Consider the following 21,549-nt stretch of genomic DNA (forward strand, 5'->3'; position numbering starts at 1 on the left):
GGTATATGTAATTAAGGGCACTTAGGTCTTCCCTTAGAGTTCTCCATGTCCCTGTAACAAGGGCAGTCGTCCTTGTGTCCAAACGTGCCAGAAGGAACACAGTGGCACTTCTCACAGCATATTCCACAATACTTGAGGCATCTGCCATGCCGCCCTGCTTTGGAGCACCTCGCTGCGCACTTGGAACCGCAGAAACTCGACCCCTCCACCACCACCACCGTTGATCTTTCCGCCAAGCTCCAGCTCATCAGGATGCTACCCATCATCAATACACATCTCAACGCAACTCTTATATTCATCATTTTCTCCATCTACTCTGATCTTTTCTTTTCATATGGCCGGTCTTTTATAGCGGCGGGGGAATTCATAATTCAGTTTTGGTAGTTGGGGGATGGAAGAGGGTGACTCGTCATTTCTACTCCCCAATATATATATAATTAGGTTTAAAAGAGAAACTCTGTTAACATGTGTATCATTATGATCTTGTGATTTATAATAATTTTGACCTAATTAATATACATCATTAAATCACTGCACAGCTGTACCGGATACACCAGTGCACCTTAAAGACCCTTGACAAAAATAAAAGACTAGCTTAGCCATGAATTGATCTTGTTGCGTTAAGGAACAAATTAAAGAAAGAGGAAGCAGACAATGCAACCCAACATGTTAACAACCACATCCAAGACAACACGTAACGTAATTGCTCGAATATAATATGCATGTCATATAAATGTGACTCTCATAAGATGAATTGTTCGTTTAGGACTCCGAATTGAAATATGTATTTTAATTTAGGACTTTTTGTTATACACGTACTGCTAGTTGGAAAACTTTTTATTATCCATCATTTGTTTAACTAATAACAAAAATAGAATGACACTAGTTAATTATGCCATTGACACCTGCAGAAACTGGATGGTTTCCTTTGATTATGTTTCAGTTAATTATGTTCCTAGATCAGATAATCATTTAGCACATATTTTAGCCACTTCGGCCTTTAATTATTCAGCACCGATGTACTCGGACAATGGTCCGCCAGACGCTATTTCAGCATATTTCCAATAAATGCCGCGCGGGCTCTTTTCAAAAAACTAATAACAAAAATAGAATGACACTAGTGATTTGTTTTTTGTCCGAAGATAGAAACCCAATCCCAATTGGGTAACATTACTGACTTCCAATTGAAACATTTGCCGGAAGGCCATTCGCATTTTTTTCATTTTTATTTTTCGGTCAGAAATTAGAAAATTAAAGCATATTTGGTGTTTAACTACTTCACTTTTAACGAGTGGTAAGTAAAGTACTTGTTGACATTTAATATTAACTATAACTTTTGACACAATGATAAGTGTTTCATCTATCATATCAACATATATACATGTATCAAATACTCAAATAATACAAAATGTCACTTGTATAAATGATCAAATGGTAAGGTACTTAAATGTGTGCTGTAGATTCGTGGATCCAAATGAAGTTTCTGTCTGGGCTTTGATTTCAATTTAGGATGCGATAGATGCTCTTTGTTAGGCCACTAAGTTTTCTTCAAGTGCTCTGATCTCTTAATTGCATTAAAAGTTTTGAGGCCCAAACTGGAAAATTCAAGATTAAACAATATTCGCACATCACTTTACAAGTGCATGCTGTTGTAAATAAAAGTATAGAATTAGATCGAATTGAGACACTTATATATCAAAATTATTAAGTGCATGCACCCACCCACCTATAATGCATCATATCATTTCTTTATTTGCAATCAAAAGTACGTTTTATTGGATGACGAGGGGAGTCCCGCTTTTATGTAATAGGAGCAAATTATACTGTAGAGGTAAATAACATTAAAAAGACCTTATGCAACGGGCCGGGCTAAATCAAGATAGTGTTGAAAAAAATATAATTAAACTCGTATTTTGCTATACGAAAATTATACTTCATACACTCGACGACCCCTTTCAAGGCCGCAAAAGTTTTATTAACTCAGCTCAAACGTAAAAGAGGTAGTACGATGCTAATGTGGTTTGATTCACATTTGATGCATAAAACATGATTTACACGTACGTAGAAGCTGCCAAAAATCTGTGTTACGTTATTCATTCCTGATTGATAAAATGAACCGTTTGAGAAAAGTTGTCTCCAAACATGCAAGTCAATATTGGACATTAGCTAAGCTAAGCTAGTCCGCCATTCAATACACATAGATGAAATGCATGCATATAGGCCTCCATGAAGGTACATACAACAATCTCCATTCCCATCCGTTCTTGCACGTCACATCTTGAAATTTTACCGACACGTACAACCTTTATTTTGTTTCCATACTTTTATGTATTATTAGACTGATGGATGAAATACAGATGAATTTATACACATGACATCTGTCTTTAATCTTGTCATGTTACGTTAAAGTCACTCAATTATTCTTCTATCATGTTTCATTAAAGTTGTGCTCACGTTAAAGTAAAAAGTTTATATAATTCGTCTTATTGTGAGAGATAAAATTTGAAATGTAAAAACAATATATTAATTTAATACTTCAATTAATATAAAATATTTTAAAATGCAAACTAATTTAGATATGTTGTGACACGCATATATAGGCATATATATGTAAGTGGGTTGACTTCAATTCCTCTCTATAAAGCTATCTAGCATCGATGGAAGAGAAAGAGGTAAAACAAGAACATCGTCACAAACATAAATTCTCAAATTTCTTACATGGAAATGGCATGCAATTCAGGTTCAGATGCTATGCATATATATGATTCTCTCTCTCTCTATATATATATATAGAGAGAGAGGCCGGCTAGTATATTTAGGCCTAGCTATATATATATGCAAGGTGATAAGGTTGAGGTATAGCCAAGTCAAACAGTACTGATATCATATACTGATCTGAGTAAGAATAAGAATATAAGTTGTACTGTTAAGAGCATTGCTTTCTATGAGCTCATCATTATATTATATTCCATACATATATATAGTTCCATTGACTACTGTCAGCTTGTTAGCTACCTACAGTTATTTTTATTTTTATCGATCACAACGTTAATGACAGTAAAACATAGATCAGCACTTTGGTCCTGGATGTCCATGAATGATAGCTTCAGCTTTAATTTAAACAAATATCACAACAAAAATGAGATCAGATCCGGCCAAGCTACTTGAACTATGCTATCACAGTTGATCAAATTTATTACCATAGATAATCAGATCAGATGGAAAAATAAAAATTTAAAAAGGAAAAAAAAAAAAAAAAAAAGAAATTTCATGAACAAAAGACATATATATAACATATGTTGCATATCGCTGTGATTAAAGAAGGTAGTATTAAAGATGATGAGATGTGATATATTATTATATTAGGAACAAACATAAACTAAGAAGAATACTCCGTATAATAATATAATAAATGTGCAGGAATTTTCGCTCATCACACACACAAGTATATTTAGGGTTTTCTGCAATTAATTAAACCACGCTGAAGATGGAACAAACAAGCTAAGCTAGCTAAGCAGGTAGATCAACTCTGAAAACCCAAATTAAAGGGAAAAACAAAATGGAAATATGAAGTAAGGAAACCTAGATCGAGTTTAAATAAATATGATGATAATAATAACAACTTAAGAAATGAAACACGGAAGATCGAGGCAAAGGAAGGTTTAACAGTACTATGATTGTTGTTGTTGTTGTTGATGTAGGTGGTAGCGAGCTAGGCTGCAGGTAGCAGATGGAAAGCAATCGGACCATGATGCTTGATTCCCCATATGGAAGAAAGGGAGAGAGAGATGTGTGAGCAGGCAACGTGACCTCTGGAATCTGAAGGGATCACACAGAAGACGACGACGACGTGATCTGCAGGTGTAGAGTTAGGGTTTGAGTGGTGGGTGGAGGAAACCTAACCCTAATGCTTCAACAACATCTTCTTCGTCTTCTTCTTCTTCTTTGATGGAGGGGTTTGATGAGGAGAAGAGCGGGTGGTGGGGGGAGTGGGGTTGGTGGATGAAGAAGATAAAGAAAGTAGTGTGGAGGGTGTAATGATGGCGGCGATGAAGAGTCAGAGGGGTGGTGGAGAAGGAGGAGGATGAGGAAGACATTATGATTGCTGTTTGGTGTTTGGCTTTCAAACCCCGCATTAACAATAAATCCAATGTAGTATTGCGTGCACTGCCAAATTCGCAATTGGCAATTGGCAATTGGCAATTGGCATGGACTCTCTCTCTCTCTCTCTTAAGTCTTCACCCCACCCCCCACTCCGATCCCACATAATATTATATTCTCAACTCTCAACTCTACTCTACTGTACTGATGTACAAAATTATATATGATGAAAATGCACATGGTGCTAGCTAACTCTTTCATGCTTTACCCTAAAACCAGGCCCTACCATCTCATCAACAACGAACCAACATTTCTATGTTAAACGTACTCTGCCCCATTCACCAACTCGAATGCACCCAAAATTTCATCCCAGTCAACTATATATGTATGACGCTACGTGTAAATCATATCGGGCAAACATAAATTTACACACTATATATGTATGACGGTGTAAATCAAGCAAAAATAAATTTACACATGTACACATATATAATGCTTTCCATCTCTTGGATCTATCACAATGTTTCTAATTTGTTAGTGTAAATCCGAAGCATATAGAAATATATCTTTGTCATTCGATATAACTAGCATATATATAGTTTTTGAGGTTGATTATATATAATGTTCTTAATATCAAGTGAATATATATTTACGGAACGATGATGGTTAGTTAATGTTTATGTGGGATATGATTTGAATTCATAGAACACTAAACATTTAGAAGCTAGCTAAAGCAAAAAACATAATATTATATGAATGATAGATGAAAAATATAATGATCGAAATGGAATTGAAGAAGAAAGATATAGTGGCCGGGGGGAGGGAATTGAATTGAATAAATTAAGTAATGGGGGTTAGCAAACATGGTTGGGTGTAAAGGTGAAATATGTTGGAGGTGAAAGTAGTTGAATTTTATAAGAAAAGTTGGAAACAGGAAAAAGGGTGTATAGGGCTGTATATGTATTATGTAGTATATAAATATGGGGTTAGATGGATGGGTGAATATATGAATATGCTGGCTCTGATCTTATTCTGGTAGGGTGCCCGCATACATATATGCTAGCTTTATTGGGTTTAGATAAAGACTGCCAAACTGCACTTGATGAGTAACGTAGTGGATAAAATAAAGAAGGAATGCAGATCAGAGGAATATATCAAAGCTAAATGCATCATGGAACTCCGGAATGTTAGAGGGATACAATAAGAGAATCATTGGATTTTTGAATGAATACGTTGGAACGTACATTCGGTCAGATGGCCTGCCTGTGCTTCATTGGAATCTGATGGGATTATATATTTAATCAAAAATATTATATGTACTATATTTTAATTTAACTTTTACTTTCACGGGATAATCTTTCACTTAAGAGAGTTATTTATGTTGCTTGATCACAAAGTATTTAAAAAATGGATAGAATATTTAAAAAGTTATAAGGTTTTGAATAGTAATTTATTTTATAGGATTTTACTTGGGGTTGGGGTAATAGATGAGCGATTAGACAGGCCAGGCATGGTAATCACTTCTTGTTTGACTCTGGAAAAGTAATTTCTTCTTTTTTCATCCAGTACAGTGAATTCTTTTGTGGCCAACATGTTCATTGGCTTAGAAAGTGGGACTCAAAGATGGAATATAATATTTTTTTCTTTTTTTCCTTTTTTCCTTTTTTCATACCAAACAACATTAGAAGCCAAACATAATAAAAAGTTCACTCTTTTGCTTTCTTTCCGGCCCTTTTTTTCTTTTGTTTTCTTTAGTGATATGGACATGGTAATATTGCAACTGATGTTTAGCCAACCACAACAGACTGACTCCTCTAATATCACACAACGTTAATGTTTCAATCAATAATCTTACAATATAAATAATCTCTAAACTACATTAACTATAAATCTATTCATAAACTTTATATTATGAAAAATTGAATTAAAAATAACTTCGTCAAGTCTTATTAACCGAATCAGACACATAAAATGGACGAAGGGAATAATAATTTTGAGTATATATGCAAAGAATGAACATTCTTATTTAATGATATTATTATACCTTGTGGAATATACAACTTTTTTCTGTTATGCCCGTGAATAAGAGCATCTAGCTTTCACTGAAAATGGGCCAACTAACAAATGGGCCAGCTAGCTTCACATGCACGTCCTGCTTTTCAAACCCAACAAACGGGCAACGGTATACAAACGCCCCCAGGCCTTCCCTCCAGATTGTCGCGCCAAAGATGCTAAGCTGCAGAGCCCACAGCTTTCCTCTGTTGCATCCATTTTCTGTCGGGACTTTTTTCAAACACCTTTCACCTCCCAAAACTTCCGTCCTTAAACCAATCAGCAAATCCTTGGTCACCGTCGCCTCCGCCGCACCTCCTGCCACTCCCCATTTCGGAGCCCTCAATTCTCACCAGAAGCAACAAGTCCATGTCTACATCGATTCTCTTCTCCAGTGGAACCAGGTTCCTTTCAATATGTTTCTCTGTTATGTGCATGTGCCTGTATCTTATATGTGAAACCTTTGAGATTTTACTGCTTGCAGAAAATGAATCTCACGGCGGTGAGGGAGGAAAGTGAGGTCATGGAAAGACACATCGAGGACTCGCTTGCAATTATCGAGCCGATTCGAAATTCCTATGTGTCACGTTGTGGTGCTTCTTCTGAGAATCTTAAGATTGTCGATGTAGGCACTGGAGCGGGGCTTCCTGGACTTATATTAGCTATTGCTTGCCCTGGTAATTGATTCAATTTTACATTTTTCTAGCTTTTTTTGTATGCTTAAGTGTAAGTGCAAGTTCAATTCTGTGCCTATTTACTTGTTTGGTTCGTTTACTGTGTAGGAAAGAAAATACTATTTTGATATGGAATTTAAACTGTAATCAACAAGGGAAACGTTTTCCAATTAAGTTCCAAGTAGTTCCTCCAGTTCTCATGATTTTGACCAGTGCAACATTTTTTCCCTTGTTTTCCTAAACATTTGTCAAATTTATAACCCATTTTAAAAAGTGGGCATATAACATTTTTTTTTAAGTATGATTTTTTTTTTTTTTTTGTGTGTGATACAAAGAAGCTTATTGTGTTTTTGTAGATTGGAAAGTGACACTTCTAGAATCTTTGAATAAGCGATGCCAATTTTTGGAGCATGTGGCTGGGGAAACTGGTCTGTCAAATGTGGAAGTTATAAGAGAAAGGGCTGAGGTATTTTCTTTTCTTATTTCATTGAGATTTACTCATCTTCTTCCACACATAATGCAACTCTTAAACTTTAAATAGGACAGAATTTAGGGCAAAATCAGAACTTCAGAGAGTCATTTGATGTTGCAATAGCCAGAGCAGTTGCAGAAATGAGAATTTTAGGTAGGTTACATTTTTTTCCCCTTTTTATTCATAGTGGCATTATAGCATAATTCTTTTTATGATTATGTTTTCATTGTTCAGCTGAATATTGCCTTCCTCTCGTTCGCGTTGGTGGCTTGTTTGTAGCTGCAAAGGGTCATGATCCTCAGGTTCCTCTTCTTGCCATCTCTCTGAACTAGAAACAAATAGAACCTATGTTTATTTTCTGAATGCATTTCCTTTTTTAATGAGTTTCAGTTAGCTTTAGTGAATAAAGTACTTTGTGTGTCTCATGGTAAATGGAGTTCTCATATTTAATCTGTATAGTGACCTATTCTATGTAAGGATCCAATTTCTGTGCTAGATATGATATATGATTGACACTTCACTAGAGGAAGTTAGGAGTAGATAAGTAATCAAATGAAAAATGACTTCTCACGGTTTACCTAACATTTCAAGAAGCATATATAAATCTTTGTTTGGACTTTCATGAGAATTACCCAGTTCCCTCTTTAAACATGTCCCACAGGAGGAAGTGAGAAGAGCAGAGAGAGCAATACATTTGATGGGTGCAACTCTATGGCAAACTTGCTATGGTATGTTCCTTTTTGGGTTTTGACAAGTGAATCTTTGATCTGGCTAGTCATGAAAGAATAATATAATCCTAGCCAATCTTTCACATTTGATGATAGTTTAAAGAATAATGATCTTACCCATTTTGAATGTAAATGTATATCGTGATAAGAGTTTAAAACCTATTAAAGTCTAGTTCCCTGTTGATTGGTGAGGTCCTCTTCGCCCTACCCCTCTTCTACCATCTTTTGGCTTGTGTTAACACATTTGTCCATTTGTTTTCAAAAACCAGTTGATTCACACAGTAAGTATGGGCAGAGAACTGCCATCGTTTGCTTGAAAGGTGGTCCAACCCCAAAGAAATATCCCAGAGATCCAGGAACTCCAGCAAAGTTACCTCTTTAAATATGGTGAATTTTATACCCCTGCTAAGTTTTCCTACTTGTACAGCAGCTTTGATAATAGGACAGCACCTCACATTTGAAGTAGGGTGCAATGGTCAATGCCCAAATGACAGGAGCTATGTGCAAACACTCTTCCCTCAAATTTGAAACTATTCTTACCAGTATAAACAAGATGTTACCAACTTTGTGGCTCACTGCCATGAAATTGATCGGCATTTTTGGGAGGTACTGGAGAAAGAGCTGAGTGGTGGTGGCTCCTGAATCTGTTCTTGAAGCTGCTAATTGCAGCACAGCACAGCAGAAATGCACAGAAAACCAGTTCCGCTGATATAAACCATCCTCTGCAGAAGACAGAAAAAAAAAAAAAAAAAAAAAAAAACCTCCTCTCTTCTGTTTCCTATTCATGTTGCTTATTATAAGACCTCCTACATGTACGTTTCTCTCTATTATAATGTATTAATTAATGCTGACATTTATTTTGTGAATTAAATAAAGTTGACATTTTGGTACTTAGCTTTATTTGTTGACTAATACCAATCAACATTCACATCACAGACCACATTATATAGAGGATAAGCCGCCAGACCCCTACCTCCAATCTTATATGTACCTTGCTTCTTCTCTGTTCTCTAAATCCTGTGTTCAGTTATCAATTAGCTAAAGATTTTGAAGAAAATGGATAGAAGTGGCACGTATGAGTCGTCATGGGCAGATCAATGGGACTTCAATTCAGAGCATACAACTTCATCTAAAGAAACCAAGAAAAGCAGGTCTGGCAATGGTGGGATGAAAGTGAAGGTGGGTGAAGGGCTTGGGAAGACCAAAGCTATGGCTGCGACCGGCATCAAGAAGGTCAAGAATGGTACTTCTGTTGGCCTTCAGTGGGTCAAGGATAAGTACCACAAGACAACCCAAAAGAACTGATTTCTCTTTTCTCTGTTTCATTTTTACGTATAGATATGGTTATATAGATAAATTTTTATGCAGCCAGCTTAAATATGAGATATTGTGTAGTATTTACATGTTGATGGATTGGGATTTCCCTCTTATTATATACATACCTCGTTAGTATCTGATTCTTCTTGGTATATCAACATTTTCATTGAAATTATGATAAAAATATGAAATACTACTGTTTAGTAAAATATGAATCTTTACTAACAATTTTTCTTATAATTAATAATACAAAGAATATGATTTGGTATTGGTAAACGAATTATAATTGTCAAAACATACGAATTACCTTTTACTTTCTTAATGACAAAGCTTCAAAGCTTTGACATATGCGCCTAAAATCTTTGAATCACTCAAGCATTGTCCAGAGATTGTTACCAACGCCATCGATTGTTGAATGTTGACCTGACCTGTATAAAATAAAAAATTCTGGCCAGAAATGAAAATAAATAAAAATAAATGTTTTGGGCCACTAGACTAGGCATAGAGTAAGGCCTTGTTTGGTATATAGACCCAAAGTAAACCAAACAACGTACATCTGCAAAGTACGCATGCGATAACGACTTGAGACAATAATTTCAAAATAATAATAATAATCATATATCACGTGGAAACCAATTTTTGTTTTTGTCTTAGAACAGAACTCTACGAGAAATGGAATAATGTTAATATTTTGTCAGTTGTCACATGATATGGTATCATGGTAAGATATGTTAACATTAAATTATTTAATCTATTAATAAAAAATGAGTATAAAATTATACGACAGGAATCTTATGTAGCTGGAACATAAAAGTAAGAATGTAACCAACCGCCGTTGCCGCCAATAAGACAGTCGGTGGCATGGATCCCGCCACTTACGTCACGCATTTGCCACGGACCGGCGGGCATTAGTACTACTCCGTATTAATATTCACTCCCACTTACTGTTACGGTTACGCTACTCTTCTCAGTTGTCACACACACTCTCTCTCTCTCTCTCTCACCAATTGCGATGGCCATTCCCAATGTTCGAATACCGACCCGGCAGCTCTTCATCGGCGGCGAATGGATAGAGCCTCTCAAGAGGAACCGTCTACCCATTATCAATCCTGCTACAGAAGAAACCATCGGTTTGTATATAAATTTTGCAGTGTTCATTTCTTATTTCTTTTATTAAATTTAATTTAATCTAAACTGAAAGTACGTGAAGTGGTTTTAATGGGAAAGTTTGAATGTTACACGGGCGGGCAGGGGATATTCCGGGAGCCACTCCGGAAGATGTGGATATAGCTGTAGAAGCTGCTCGGAGAGCTATGGCCGGGGAGTGGGGCTCCACCACAGGGGCTCAACGGGCTAAATATTTGCGTGCCATTGCTGCCAAGGTTTATACTTTTTTACCATCAAAATTCCATCTTTCTTATGTTTATTAATCTTACTTTTGAACTTCTTTTTCCTAGGATTGATTGATGTGTTATTTCTGATTTTATCAACTTCATATTCCATATATATTATAACAGAAAATACTGAAATCAAGTTGTGTACCTGGCTTCTAATCAATGACATCTGACCTCCATGAGCTTATATTCTGTTTGGTGTAGGTAAAAGAGAGGAAGCCTGAACTAGGAACACTTGAAGCCATTGATTCTGGAAAACCTTGGCTGGAAGCAGATGCAGATATAGTATGTTACAAATACCTCAAGTAACAGCTAGATTATTTACTACCATACTCGGTGTGTTTATGGTTGCTTCTTCGTATCACTCAGGATGATGTTGCAGCATGTTTTGAATACTATGCTGACCTCGCTGAAGCCTTGGATTCAAGACAGAAGACTCCCGTTCCTCTTCATTTGGATTCATTTAATACTTACGTTCTCAGAGAGCCCCTTGGTGTTGTTGGCTTGATTACTCCATGGTATATATGTTCTTACACTCTTACAATTAGGGCGTGCTTTCATTTCTAAATTATTAAATTTCATTTTCACTCGAAAATAGTCATCTTTACTTATATCATATTATAGGAGGATGGTTTGGAGTCATTGTGCTCCTTATGCCCTTGGAAACCAAATATTAATCATAATTTGCAACAGATCTAAATTTCACTTTTACATGTGATAGGAATTATCCTATGTTGATGGCTACCTGGAAAGTTGCCCCTGCGCTGGCTGCTGGTTGTGCTGCAATACTTAAACCATCTGAACTAGCTTCAATGTGAGTCTATATCCTCTTAATTTTCTTGTTATCTAGTGTTGCCATTCTATTTTGGTTTTTAACTTATTATTATATATTTTTCAATTTCAGTACATGTTTGGAGTTGGGTGAAGTGTGTAAAGAGGTTGGCCTTCCTCCTGGTGCCCTTAACATTCTAACGGGGTTGGGACCAGAAGCAGGTGCTCCTTTGGCATCTCATCCTCATGTTGACAAGGTTTAATTTGCTGCTTTAGATTTTCTCATTTCGTTAGTGTATATTTATCATTGTTTCCATTGACTTGACATTTTATTGTACCATGATTGTGGGGCTTAATCCTTTTTAATCTTTTTGCAATAATGCATAGATTGCATTTACAGGCAGTAATGCCACAGGGGTTAAAATCATGACTGCTGCAGCCCAGCTTGTCAAGGTATGTTAACCTCTTTTGGTGTTCTTTGATAGTAACTTTTATTTTTGAGTTTTAGGGTATGATTGATTCTTTCTTTCTTTTTTATTTTCATTTACAGCCCGTAACACTTGAGCTTGGTGGCAAAAGCCCTATAGTTATATTTGAGGATTTTGGTGACCTTGATAAAGGTTTAGCCTTTTCCTAAATCGTACTCCGTACATTATTAATCTTTTAGTCTGACTCTTGGAGTATTATGATGTGTTTGTGTATTGCATCAGCTGCTGAGTGGACTCTTTTTGGTTGCTTTTGGACAAATGGTCAAATTTGTAGTGCAACATCTCGTCTCATATTGCAGGTATCATCCCCTTTACGTTGTATAGTTAATTCTGGAAACCTTAAGCCAAAAGTTTACAACTTCTGGTCTGAAACTTATTTTTCCATTTACGTTTTTAATCTACTTGGATGGATTAATTGGCCTCTCCATTCTCAATGTCACAGGAAAGCATTGCTGCAGAATTTTTGGATAGGCTTGTGAAATGGACCAAAAATATTAAAATATCAGATCCCTTGGAGGATGATTGTAAACTTGGTCCACTTGTTAGTCATGGACAAGTAAGACTGATGAGAAGGGAATCATTCCTAAATTTGTTTTTTGTATTATTTTAGACTTACTGAAAATTTTATGTACTTTACACTGTTTACAGTATGAAAAGGTGATGAAATGCATCTCAACAGCCAGAAGTGAAGGTGCAACCATTTTGTATGGTGGCCAGCGTCCTGAGGTAGAAGTTTATAGTAACGTTTAACCAGGGATTTTTTTTTTAAAAATTAATCTTCATGGTCATGAACTTTATTCACAATTGAATTGCAGCATTTGAAAAAGGGGTATTACATTGAACCAACCATCATAACAGACGTAAATACGAACATGCAAATCTGGAGAGAGGAAGTATTTGGGCCCGTTCTTTGTGTCAAGACATTTAAAACTGAAGCTGAAGCCATTGAGCTAGCAAATGACACCCAGTAAGTCTCTCACCAATTGGCGTTAATGACAGACAGTATAATTAATAGGATCAACACTTGTTTATGTTGCAAATAAATCTGAACTTTCTTTCCCCTTCTTCCCATGGGTAATTTTGTATAGATATGGTTTGGGTGCTGCGGTCTTGTCAAAAGATCTGGCAAGATGCGAGCGATTGACAAAGGTAAGAGTTCTTTCTCAGCTCCATCCTCATTTTAAAAAACCAATCATTATCCTGGAGAATGTCACGTTTATAATTTGAATCTCCCTGAAATGTGCAGGCTTTTCAGTCAGGTATAGTCTGGATCAACTGCTCACAGCCATGCTTTTGGCAACCTCCTTGGGGAGGAAAGAAGCGTAGTGGTTTTGGTCGTGAACTAGGGGAATGGTAATCTGAAACTAATCCTTTTTATTTCTGCATTTAACAGTTTTTATCCTATCAGAAACCATAACTAGAAAGAAGAGAAAATATAATGCATGCATATATATATATATATATATAGAGGATGAAGAAAGCAATGAAGTGTTGTTATTGTTTGCAGGGGACTAGAAAACTACTTGAACATCAAGCAGGTTACGCAGTACGTGTCGGATGAGGCTTGGGGTTTTTACAAGTCTCCTTCAAAGCTGTGAAAAGAGACAGACAGGAACAACTTCATTCTGCTGTCTGTCTGTTAGAATGGAACACCATGAAACTACCAACACATATATTGTTGTATTCTATTCTCTCATAGTCATGGATGCCTAGCTACTCAATAATACTATGTAATAAGCCTCCTGTTTCTAAACAGGATGAATAGATAATTGGATTTGTGTTCAATCTTCTGTGTTAATAAGCCCGCTTCGATTTGGTTGCTACTTGGTAGTAAAGGTTAACAATGGCATCATTTACTTATCTTGTACAATTCCCCATTTTTAATTTTATAACCAAAACAATGCCATTTTTTCTTACTAAAAAAACATCCAATCCAAAATTAATTAATATTTCAAAATATGTTTGTATATTACTATATGTATGTTTATAGACATTTTACGAATGTCTAAGACACTTTTACACAATAACAGTTTCACACAAAACTTATTTATTTTATAGTTACAACTTGCAATCAAGTTATAATAAGTCAATTATATATAGTATACATACACATAATCTAGGAGGACAATTCAGATTTGGGTCGAGGTTGCCTCAGTGGGCTGCCGATTATTGGGCCATAGTTTATGTATTTCAGACCATTGAGCTACTGGACCTAGGAAAGGAATATACTATCGATCCAGTAGTACTTGTCATTTTCTCAAGCATTTCTTGTCGGGCAGATTCCACACTTCTCTTTTTCTTCATCCTACGCTCTCTATTATTCTTCCACGTACCACGTTGGTAATGAATCAGTGAAGAAAATGGGAAGCACAACCCCAATTTCATATCTAACTCACCAGGAAGCTACGGAGATTGATCACCTGCTGATGGGTCCTTTGGGGTTTAGCATAGATCAACTAATGGTCAGTGTTCAAGTTTCAATCTTTCTAGTCTTCTTTTTTCCTTGTTGAACTCTATATATACACCTTTGAGTTGTGTTGTCTATTTAGAAATTCCTGATGTTCTTTTTTTGGTTTTGAGTTTTCACTTCAGGAATTGGCTGGCTTGAGTATTGCGACTGCAATAGCTGAGGTATGTAATTCCTCTGCTGGTGGCTTTAGTAGTAGTATGTTCCTTTGATTTCTCCTCAAATGTTTGAGAAAAGACAGTTCCTTTGGCTAATCCCATGTGGTAGAGTTGGTTTCTGAGCTTCTGTTATGCAATGTGCTTCATTTCAATTCCCCCTGGTGGCTTTTCTTGCTGCTTTTTGTGGTTTATTTGTGGTTTGTGCGCTTCATGCAGATTGGTGTGATTTGGTTGTAGGAGTCTCTGTCATTTGTACTCTAATATTACTATCTAGTATCTAGTTTATGAAAGGATGTTGTCCCAAACCATGTTTATCTTCATCTTTAAAGTTTAAATAAAATTAGCATTTGCATTCTTTTGTTGGCTAGGTCTACAATCCAAAGGAATACCGTCGAATTCTTGTGATTTGTGGCCCAGGAAGCAATGGTGGTGATGGTCTTGTAGCTGCTCGACACTTACATTACTTTGGATATGAACTGTTTCTATGCTATCCAATGCAAACTCCTAAGCACCCTTATACTGGTCTGGTAACTCAGGTATCAGCTAGATGCTCTAATTTCATGAAAATTCAGGGCTCATGATTTCTTGGGACTACTTATTTACAAGCTTTTGTTTTTAATATATAGCTTGAATCACTATCAATTCCATTCCTGCATGTGGAAGGTCTACCTGCTGACCTATCTGATGACTTTGATGTAATTGTGGACTCAATTTTTGGGTTTTCGTTCCATGGTAATAATCCTTTTCAAAAATGTTCTTGCTTCTCTTATTTATAGAAACTTCATTTACTTGGTGCAAACTCATGCAAGTTAGGAAAGAGAGATTAAATGTGAGGTTATATTTGAATTGTATGAGGCATTAATGTAACTGCTTGAGTTCATTGGAAAATATATATATCTCTGGTTATTTAAGTCATCTAATGTAAATCACTGTTTATCTTTCTTCAGGGACCCCTAAGCCACCTTTTGATGAACTTATTCAGAGATTGGTGTCCCTAAAGAATCCCCGTGATTCGCATAGGAAGTCACCTGTGATTGTCTCTGTGGACATACCATCCGGATGGCATGTTGATGGAGGAGATATAAATGGTGAAGGCATTAGGCCTAGCATGCTGGTATTTTTGTAAATCACTATTTATTTAATTTCCTAGCTATTTTCAGTACCATAGATGAATCATTTACTTATTTTTTCTCTATATTAAGTAGACTATCTAAAGAAATTTTATATTTTAATGTACAGGTTTCTTTAACTGCTCCTAAATTGTGTGCCAAAAGGTTTTATGGTCCACATCACTTTTTAGGTGGAAGATTCATCCCACCGTCTATTGTAGACAAATTCAAGCTTAGACTTCCATTGTATCCCGGCACTTCTATGTGTGTGCGAATTGGAAGGCCTCCCGAGATTTATCCACTAGCACTGCTAGGAATGCACGTTGAGGCAGACCCATTCGATCAGGTTTGGCTTCATACTAGCTAGTTCAATGATTTGACACCACATACCCTCAAGATCTTTACACGGTCCCTAGACGGTGAAAGAATTTCAAATGGCTTTTGCTACTAGTTTTTATTTGAAATCATCTATTTCTTTGCAGTTCAAGAAATGGTTTGATCATGCATTAGTTGCCGGTGTGAAGGAACCAAATTATATGGCACTATCAACTGGAACCAAAGATGGAAAACCGTTAGTCTATTGCTTCCATTTTTTCCCTGATTTCTAAATGTTTTGTTGAACCCTTCTTTGCCGGATAAATTAAATGTACCTCCAACTATAAATATCAAGGTGTTACGTAGATCCATATTTATTTCTTAAAGAGGAACATCATCCTTCAATTAAATTTTAATAATAATAATTCTATCATGCTTACGTAATGATTGTGCTTTTCTCTAATAATCAGCTCATCTCGGGTGGTTTCTCTAGAAGGAGTTAACAAAGATGGCTTTGTCTGGTGAGTTGTGTGACTCTCACAGTGACATATCTCAAGATTTATTTCCTGAAATGCTGTCCAATATAATCCTTTCCTAATGCGAAATCAGGTACACCAGTTATGAAAGCAGGAAGGCTCGTGAAATATCTGAAAATCCACATGCATCACTTCTTTTCTATTGGAGTTGTTTAAATTGCCAGGTGCCTGCAGTGTCTTTGCACTCCAATAGGACTATATGATTGCAAAATTCTACACAGTACAATTGATGCTGAATGCATATATGAATTGGTGTTGGTTAAGAAAATAATTTCACATATATTTGGATTGCTAGCTCCAATCCTAAAAAGTGGAATGAATGTATATATACATCAATTTCATATGGTGTTCTGTATAAACTTGTGCTAACAGTTTACTGGGAGCAGATAAGAGTGGATGGCTTTGTACAGAAAGTTTCTGATGAGGAATCTGAGCAATACTTCCATAGCCTTCCACGAGATATTCAGATTAGACCGATAATCAGCAAGCAGGTTTCTCTTAAATTTCTAGCTTGCTCACAATATTGGATTCTCCTGCATGTGTGTAACTTGTACATATATATGATATACCTCATCATCGTCTGCTGAGCCAGCCTACTTTTTTTCTTTTCTTTTTTTGTTTTCAATAATCTTCAGAGCACTGAAATTCCTGGGAGGGAGATTCTCCATCAACAATACAAAGAATTAGATGGAAAGTACCCTGAGGGGTCAGTAATACTATTGCTATTTGTGATTTTTTTTGCTAGTCTGAAAGGGTGTTCTTGTTTTCACTTCGGGTATGCCAACAATTATCTAATATATGTCATGACATAATAGTGATCATCATTCTGATATTTAAAAGACAAAAACATAAAAATGCATGCACTGCTTCTTTACTATAGTACGAAAATCACGTCACCCACATGTATAGAGTATGTTTGTGCTTTATAACATGGTCACCCCTTTTATCTTTCATAACATTAATTATATTCTGCAGTTTTTAATAACTACTTCCATGTGCAGAAGCTTGATGCCAAGGCCCAAGCACTGGGGCGGATACAGACTTGTACCTAAATATTTTGAGTTTTGGCAAGGAGAGGAATCTCGTGTCAACCTAAAGTACGTCAATCTATCCATCTTTGTTAATGAAGTTGGTATCCCGGCCAGCCTTAAAGAATCGAAAATGAAGAACATCTTGATGCTGATCATTATATTGTACATTAATTATTATTGGTCTCGTATGTGCATTTATATGATATGATGGACAGGTTATGTTATATTAGTGAAGAAAAAGAAATTGATGGGAGGAAACGATGGAAAATAATGCAACGAAACACCCTCATGGAATCATCATCTAAGGTATTTTGCTAAATGGATAGATTCTGTTTCTCCCATGCACACTTTCCATATCAACCTAAGGAGATTTTTTTTTTTTTTTTTTTTTTTTCTTGCAGTTTTAGGCATGGCCTGGAGGCTGAAAAACGTAATGCTGTTATATGAAAACAAATGATCGAGAAGGAAGATTTAGAAAAGTGTAGTAATTGTTTTTGTTCCAAAATAACGAGTTGAGGCACATTATATGCACGAAACAAGCTAGTTAATATAAGGGTTGCTTTTCAGAAACTCATATATAGTCAGTGTTGGATGTATGCACTCATTCCATTTGTATTTAAGTATATAATAGACCGCACTTAATTACTTGTGGAATAGTATTATTTTTGTTGTTTATAATTTTATTTTATGTGGTGATTGGTGAACCAAGGAACTATATTCGTCCAAATAGTATAGCTTCGGTTTCGTTACGTCGCGTACGTTGAAGGCAGATTATATTATATTATATATATATATGCGTCTGGAAAATGATACGATCGATGGATGATTCAAGAAACCAAACAGAACAAAAGTCAATGTGGGGCCCTTTTGTCCACAAATTAAAAGGCGTATCTGGTTTTTACTCTTGTCGGCACACGTGGGGGCAGGATCAGGATGCTTGCTACGTGCGGTCTATTAATACACTTTTCACTTCCATCTCTCTTTGCCATTTTTAATTTCTTCTCTATTTTCTCCTACTCACATACTGTTTACACAAGATTATATATTTGGCATACCATAAAATAAAATACTCCGTAAAATATATTGTAAAATCTCTCTCAAATTAAATACTTTATACAAATATTACATATGTAGGTATGTGTTGAGCATATAATATACATATAAATGTGTAGTTCAACTATTAGTTTAGCCTTTTAGTTAATATGAAATATATACTTTATCAGAATCAACCTCATGCCAAAGATCATCGAATCTTCACATGCCAAAGGTCATCAAATCTTCATGTTACTAATAAAAAAAAATACTATGGTTCACGCGTAACTTGGAGCCCATAAAAAAAAAATATAATCAACCTGTGAGAAATGTGTTAAACATATAAACTATCAATTTAGGCTTTTAGTAGTAGGTATATTCAAAGTAAAATACTCTGATCATTACATGGAATAATTATATATAATTGGCTCCCTTAGTTATTAAATATGCATTTAATATTACCAACATCTTTCTTTATCGCATTGGAATTGATGGGAACATGGTCCAAGATGTGAATTGAAGAAAGCTAGATATTTGTAGGTATTTGATGGATTCAAATTAAATGGTAATTAGTACACTCTTCATATATGCTTATATGCATTGTAGTGACTACTGTACTATACGTGGGTATGTAAGATTTACGCCAATCGTTATGCGTTGGACCCGTGTCTAGCATGCTTGCTGGACACGGGTAACAGTGCCGTTAGGCACTGTTATTTCTTTTTTTTTTTTGTTTTTTTTTTTTTTTTAATTTCAGACCGCTTCATTGTAAGAGTATATATTCATAATTTTATTACTATATGTTAATAACTATACATTCATAACTCCATAACTGTACGTTCATAACTCTATAACTGTACATTCATAACTCCATAACTGTACATTCATAATTCCATAACTGTACATTCATAATTCCATAACTGTACATTCATAACTCCATAATTGTACATTCATAATTTTCGAAGCTCTATGTTCACAATTTTAGAGCTCTATGTTCATAATTTTATCACTATATGTTCATAATTGTAAGTTCATAATGTTAGAGCTCTTTGTTTATAATTTGATCAATAACTGTACATTCATAATTCCATACTGTAAATTCATAATCTCATAACTGTAGATTCATAACTCCATAACTGTAGATTCATAACTCTATAACTGTACATTCATAACTCGATAACTGTACATTCATAATCTTCGAAGCTCTATATTCACAATTTTAAAACTCCATGGTCATAATTTTATCACTATATATGTTCATAATTGTAAGTTCATAATGTTAGAGCTCTGCGTTCATAATTTCATAATTACATAACTGTATATTCATAATGGAATAACTGTACATTCATAACGGCATAACTGTACATTCATAATCCAAAAAAAAAAAAAAATAACGCCGTGAACGGTAAAACGCGCACAAATTTTTTTTTTTTAACTAAATGACGCATTTTTTTAAAAAAACGACGTCGTTTTGGGCCCGTGTCCACAATTCAATGTGGACACGGGTCCAGGGCATAATTTGCCGATTTACGCCAATAGGGCCGGGGAATCATAAGTTGGAGAGGGAGTTGTGCATGTATATATGTTGCCTATAATAATTAAGAGTGTCTTTGAAATTAAAACTCATAAAATAATTTTTCGGATTTTTAGTGTTTGGTAAAGAGTGGAAAAGGTGAATCAAAGGAAAATATCCTTATTTTCTTTAAAAATGACTTCTTTTTTCTTTTTTTTTTTAGAGAAATCATTTTTCAATTGGCACACCAAGTCACCAACATCACACCACCACCTCAACCACTACTACCACCACCACCGTCACCACACCACCATCACCACTGTTGTTTCCACCACTTATTATTATTATTATTATTATTATTATTATTATTATTATTATTATTATTATTATTATAACAAATAATATCACATCCAATCACCCCTACCACCACCATGTATATTATTATTATAAATTGTTATATTCTAAACAAAGCAACTAAAATGTTTAATTATATAATTATGTTCATTTTTCAGAAAAATAAACCAAACACACCAAGATAATTTTTTGAAATGCAACTAAACATTGAAAATAAAAATATTTTCTGAAGAATAACTTATTTTCTAGAAAACATTTTCTAAAAAAAATTTATTGATTTCCAAACACACCTTAAGTTCAAGAAACAATATAATGTGTTGACACATGGCCGGAATGATATGCATGGGCTAATTATTAATTGACTTAGGCTGTTTGAATTGATGTACTGATTTGACCTAATTACCTTGAAATTAAATATAGAGCCTAAATTAATATAATCTAATAGAGTTGTATTACATAAATTCTTGATCTGTATTCTCTCATTTTTACTTTTTAATGTGACAAATGATAATAAGTTATTTTCATTGTGTGAGTTTTACAGAAAATAATAATATTAAAATTTTGAGTGAATGAATAAAAGTAAAAAGAAGTGGAGTACAAATTAAAGTAGGATTTTTCAGAGCTATAATAATCCCCATCCTTGTATAAATAGAGGCCCCCAACTGACACCACTACGTACTCGATCTCTCTCAGCTCACTAAACTAAAAGAAACCAACTTCATATATATATCGAATTGAATGATGATGATGAAGAGTATGGGGTGCAAACCCTCCTCCCTCATCTTCATTCTTATTATTCTCTTTCTCCTGGCGATCATAATAGCTGCTGCTGCGGTTGAGGTTGCAACTCATCCAACTTCTACCAATAATAATATTATCCATACCGCTCGCCGCGGCCGCTCAATGATCGATCCCGTCCCAAGTTCTAGTACTCCTGCCCCAGGATACTAACTAACGCCCTCCGATCCAGCACGCACCCGCAGCTAAGAATTACTAATATAATATATATGGATATGTTATGCATGTAAACCACTATA

At 35.3% G+C, this 21,549-nt stretch overlaps 3 protein-coding genes across 6 annotated transcripts; all 3 read left to right on the plus strand.

The window, feature by feature from the left end:
* The first annotated feature begins 6,298 nt into the window (after nucleotides 1-6,298).
* On the plus strand, nucleotides 6,299-9,523 carry LOC109149481 (ribosomal RNA small subunit methyltransferase G). The gene is made up of 7 exons (XM_019297270.1): nucleotides 6,299-6,557; nucleotides 6,638-6,830; nucleotides 7,184-7,293; nucleotides 7,374-7,452; nucleotides 7,534-7,601; nucleotides 7,961-8,027; nucleotides 8,297-9,523. Exons 1-7 carry the CDS (start codon nucleotides 6,330-6,332, stop codon nucleotides 8,407-8,409), a joined length of 858 nt encoding a protein of 285 aa, XP_019152815.1. The 5' UTR covers nucleotides 6,299-6,329; the 3' UTR covers nucleotides 8,410-9,523.
* Nucleotides 9,524-10,158: 635 nt separating this feature from the next.
* LOC109149479 (betaine aldehyde dehydrogenase, chloroplastic-like) lies at nucleotides 10,159-13,849 on the plus strand. Its single transcript, XM_019297264.1, has 15 exons — nucleotides 10,159-10,474; nucleotides 10,596-10,726; nucleotides 10,943-11,023; nucleotides 11,108-11,256; nucleotides 11,460-11,552; nucleotides 11,643-11,766; nucleotides 11,897-11,962; nucleotides 12,060-12,129; nucleotides 12,220-12,296; nucleotides 12,440-12,553; nucleotides 12,646-12,723; nucleotides 12,813-12,964; nucleotides 13,086-13,146; nucleotides 13,244-13,350; nucleotides 13,505-13,849. Exons 1-15 carry the CDS (start codon nucleotides 10,357-10,359, stop codon nucleotides 13,593-13,595), a joined length of 1,512 nt encoding a protein of 503 aa, XP_019152809.1. The 5' UTR covers nucleotides 10,159-10,356; the 3' UTR covers nucleotides 13,596-13,849.
* A 437-nt stretch (nucleotides 13,850-14,286) lies between these two features.
* On the plus strand, nucleotides 14,287-18,259 carry LOC109149480 (pyridoxine/pyridoxamine 5'-phosphate oxidase 1, chloroplastic-like). 4 transcript variants are annotated; one of them, XM_019297266.1, is made up of 14 exons: nucleotides 14,287-14,459; nucleotides 14,578-14,628; nucleotides 14,991-15,158; nucleotides 15,249-15,354; nucleotides 15,570-15,736; nucleotides 15,862-16,077; nucleotides 16,214-16,302; nucleotides 16,517-16,567; nucleotides 16,656-16,746; nucleotides 16,969-17,073; nucleotides 17,218-17,288; nucleotides 17,584-17,679; nucleotides 17,796-17,919; nucleotides 18,015-18,259. In XM_019297266.1, exons 1-14 carry the CDS (start codon nucleotides 14,358-14,360, stop codon nucleotides 18,018-18,020), a joined length of 1,443 nt encoding a protein of 480 aa, XP_019152811.1. In that variant the 5' UTR covers nucleotides 14,287-14,357; the 3' UTR covers nucleotides 18,021-18,259. The 4 variants fall into 4 exon arrangements, with proteins under 4 accessions (XP_019152811.1, XP_019152813.1, XP_019152812.1 ...); XM_019297268.1 differs by having other exon boundaries at nucleotides 17,829-17,919; XM_019297267.1 differs by having other exon boundaries at nucleotides 14,590-14,628.
* Nucleotides 18,260-21,549: the final 3,290 nt, after the last annotated feature.

The sequence above is a fragment of the Ipomoea nil genome, unplaced genomic scaffold (assembly GCF_001879475.1).
Source record: "Ipomoea nil cultivar Tokyo-kokei standard unplaced genomic scaffold, Asagao_1.1 scaffold2159, whole genome shotgun sequence".
NCBI lineage: Eukaryota > Viridiplantae > Streptophyta > Magnoliopsida > Solanales > Convolvulaceae > Ipomoea > Ipomoea nil.

Excerpts from the sequence above, each read along its gene's own strand:
- LOC109149479 (XM_019297264.1), top strand. The coding sequence starts at position 10,357 with ATGGCCATTCCCAATGTTCGAATACCGACCCGGCAGCTCTTCATCGGC. Across the intron at positions 12,130-12,219 it reads TTTTGGTGACCTTGATAAAG|CTGCTGAGTGGACTCTTTTT; the intron begins GTTTAGCCTTTT and ends GTATTGCATCAG. Across the intron at positions 13,351-13,504 it reads GGTCGTGAACTAGGGGAATG|GGGACTAGAAAACTACTTGA; the intron begins GTAATCTGAAAC and ends TATTGTTTGCAG.
- LOC109149480 (XM_019297266.1), top strand. The coding sequence starts at position 14,358 with ATGGGAAGCACAACCCCAATTTCATATCTAACTCACCAGGAAGCTACG. Across the intron at positions 16,568-16,655 it reads AACAAAGATGGCTTTGTCTG|GTACACCAGTTATGAAAGCA; the intron begins GTGAGTTGTGTG and ends ATGCGAAATCAG. Across the intron at positions 17,074-17,217 it reads GACCGATAATCAGCAAGCAG|AGCACTGAAATTCCTGGGAG; the intron begins GTTTCTCTTAAA and ends AATAATCTTCAG.
- LOC109149481 (XM_019297270.1), top strand. The coding sequence starts at position 6,330 with ATGCTAAGCTGCAGAGCCCACAGCTTTCCTCTGTTGCATCCATTTTCT. Across the intron at positions 6,831-7,183 it reads ATTAGCTATTGCTTGCCCTG|ATTGGAAAGTGACACTTCTA; the intron begins GTAATTGATTCA and ends GTGTTTTTGTAG. Across the intron at positions 7,453-7,533 it reads TGCAGAAATGAGAATTTTAG|CTGAATATTGCCTTCCTCTC; the intron begins GTAGGTTACATT and ends TTCATTGTTCAG.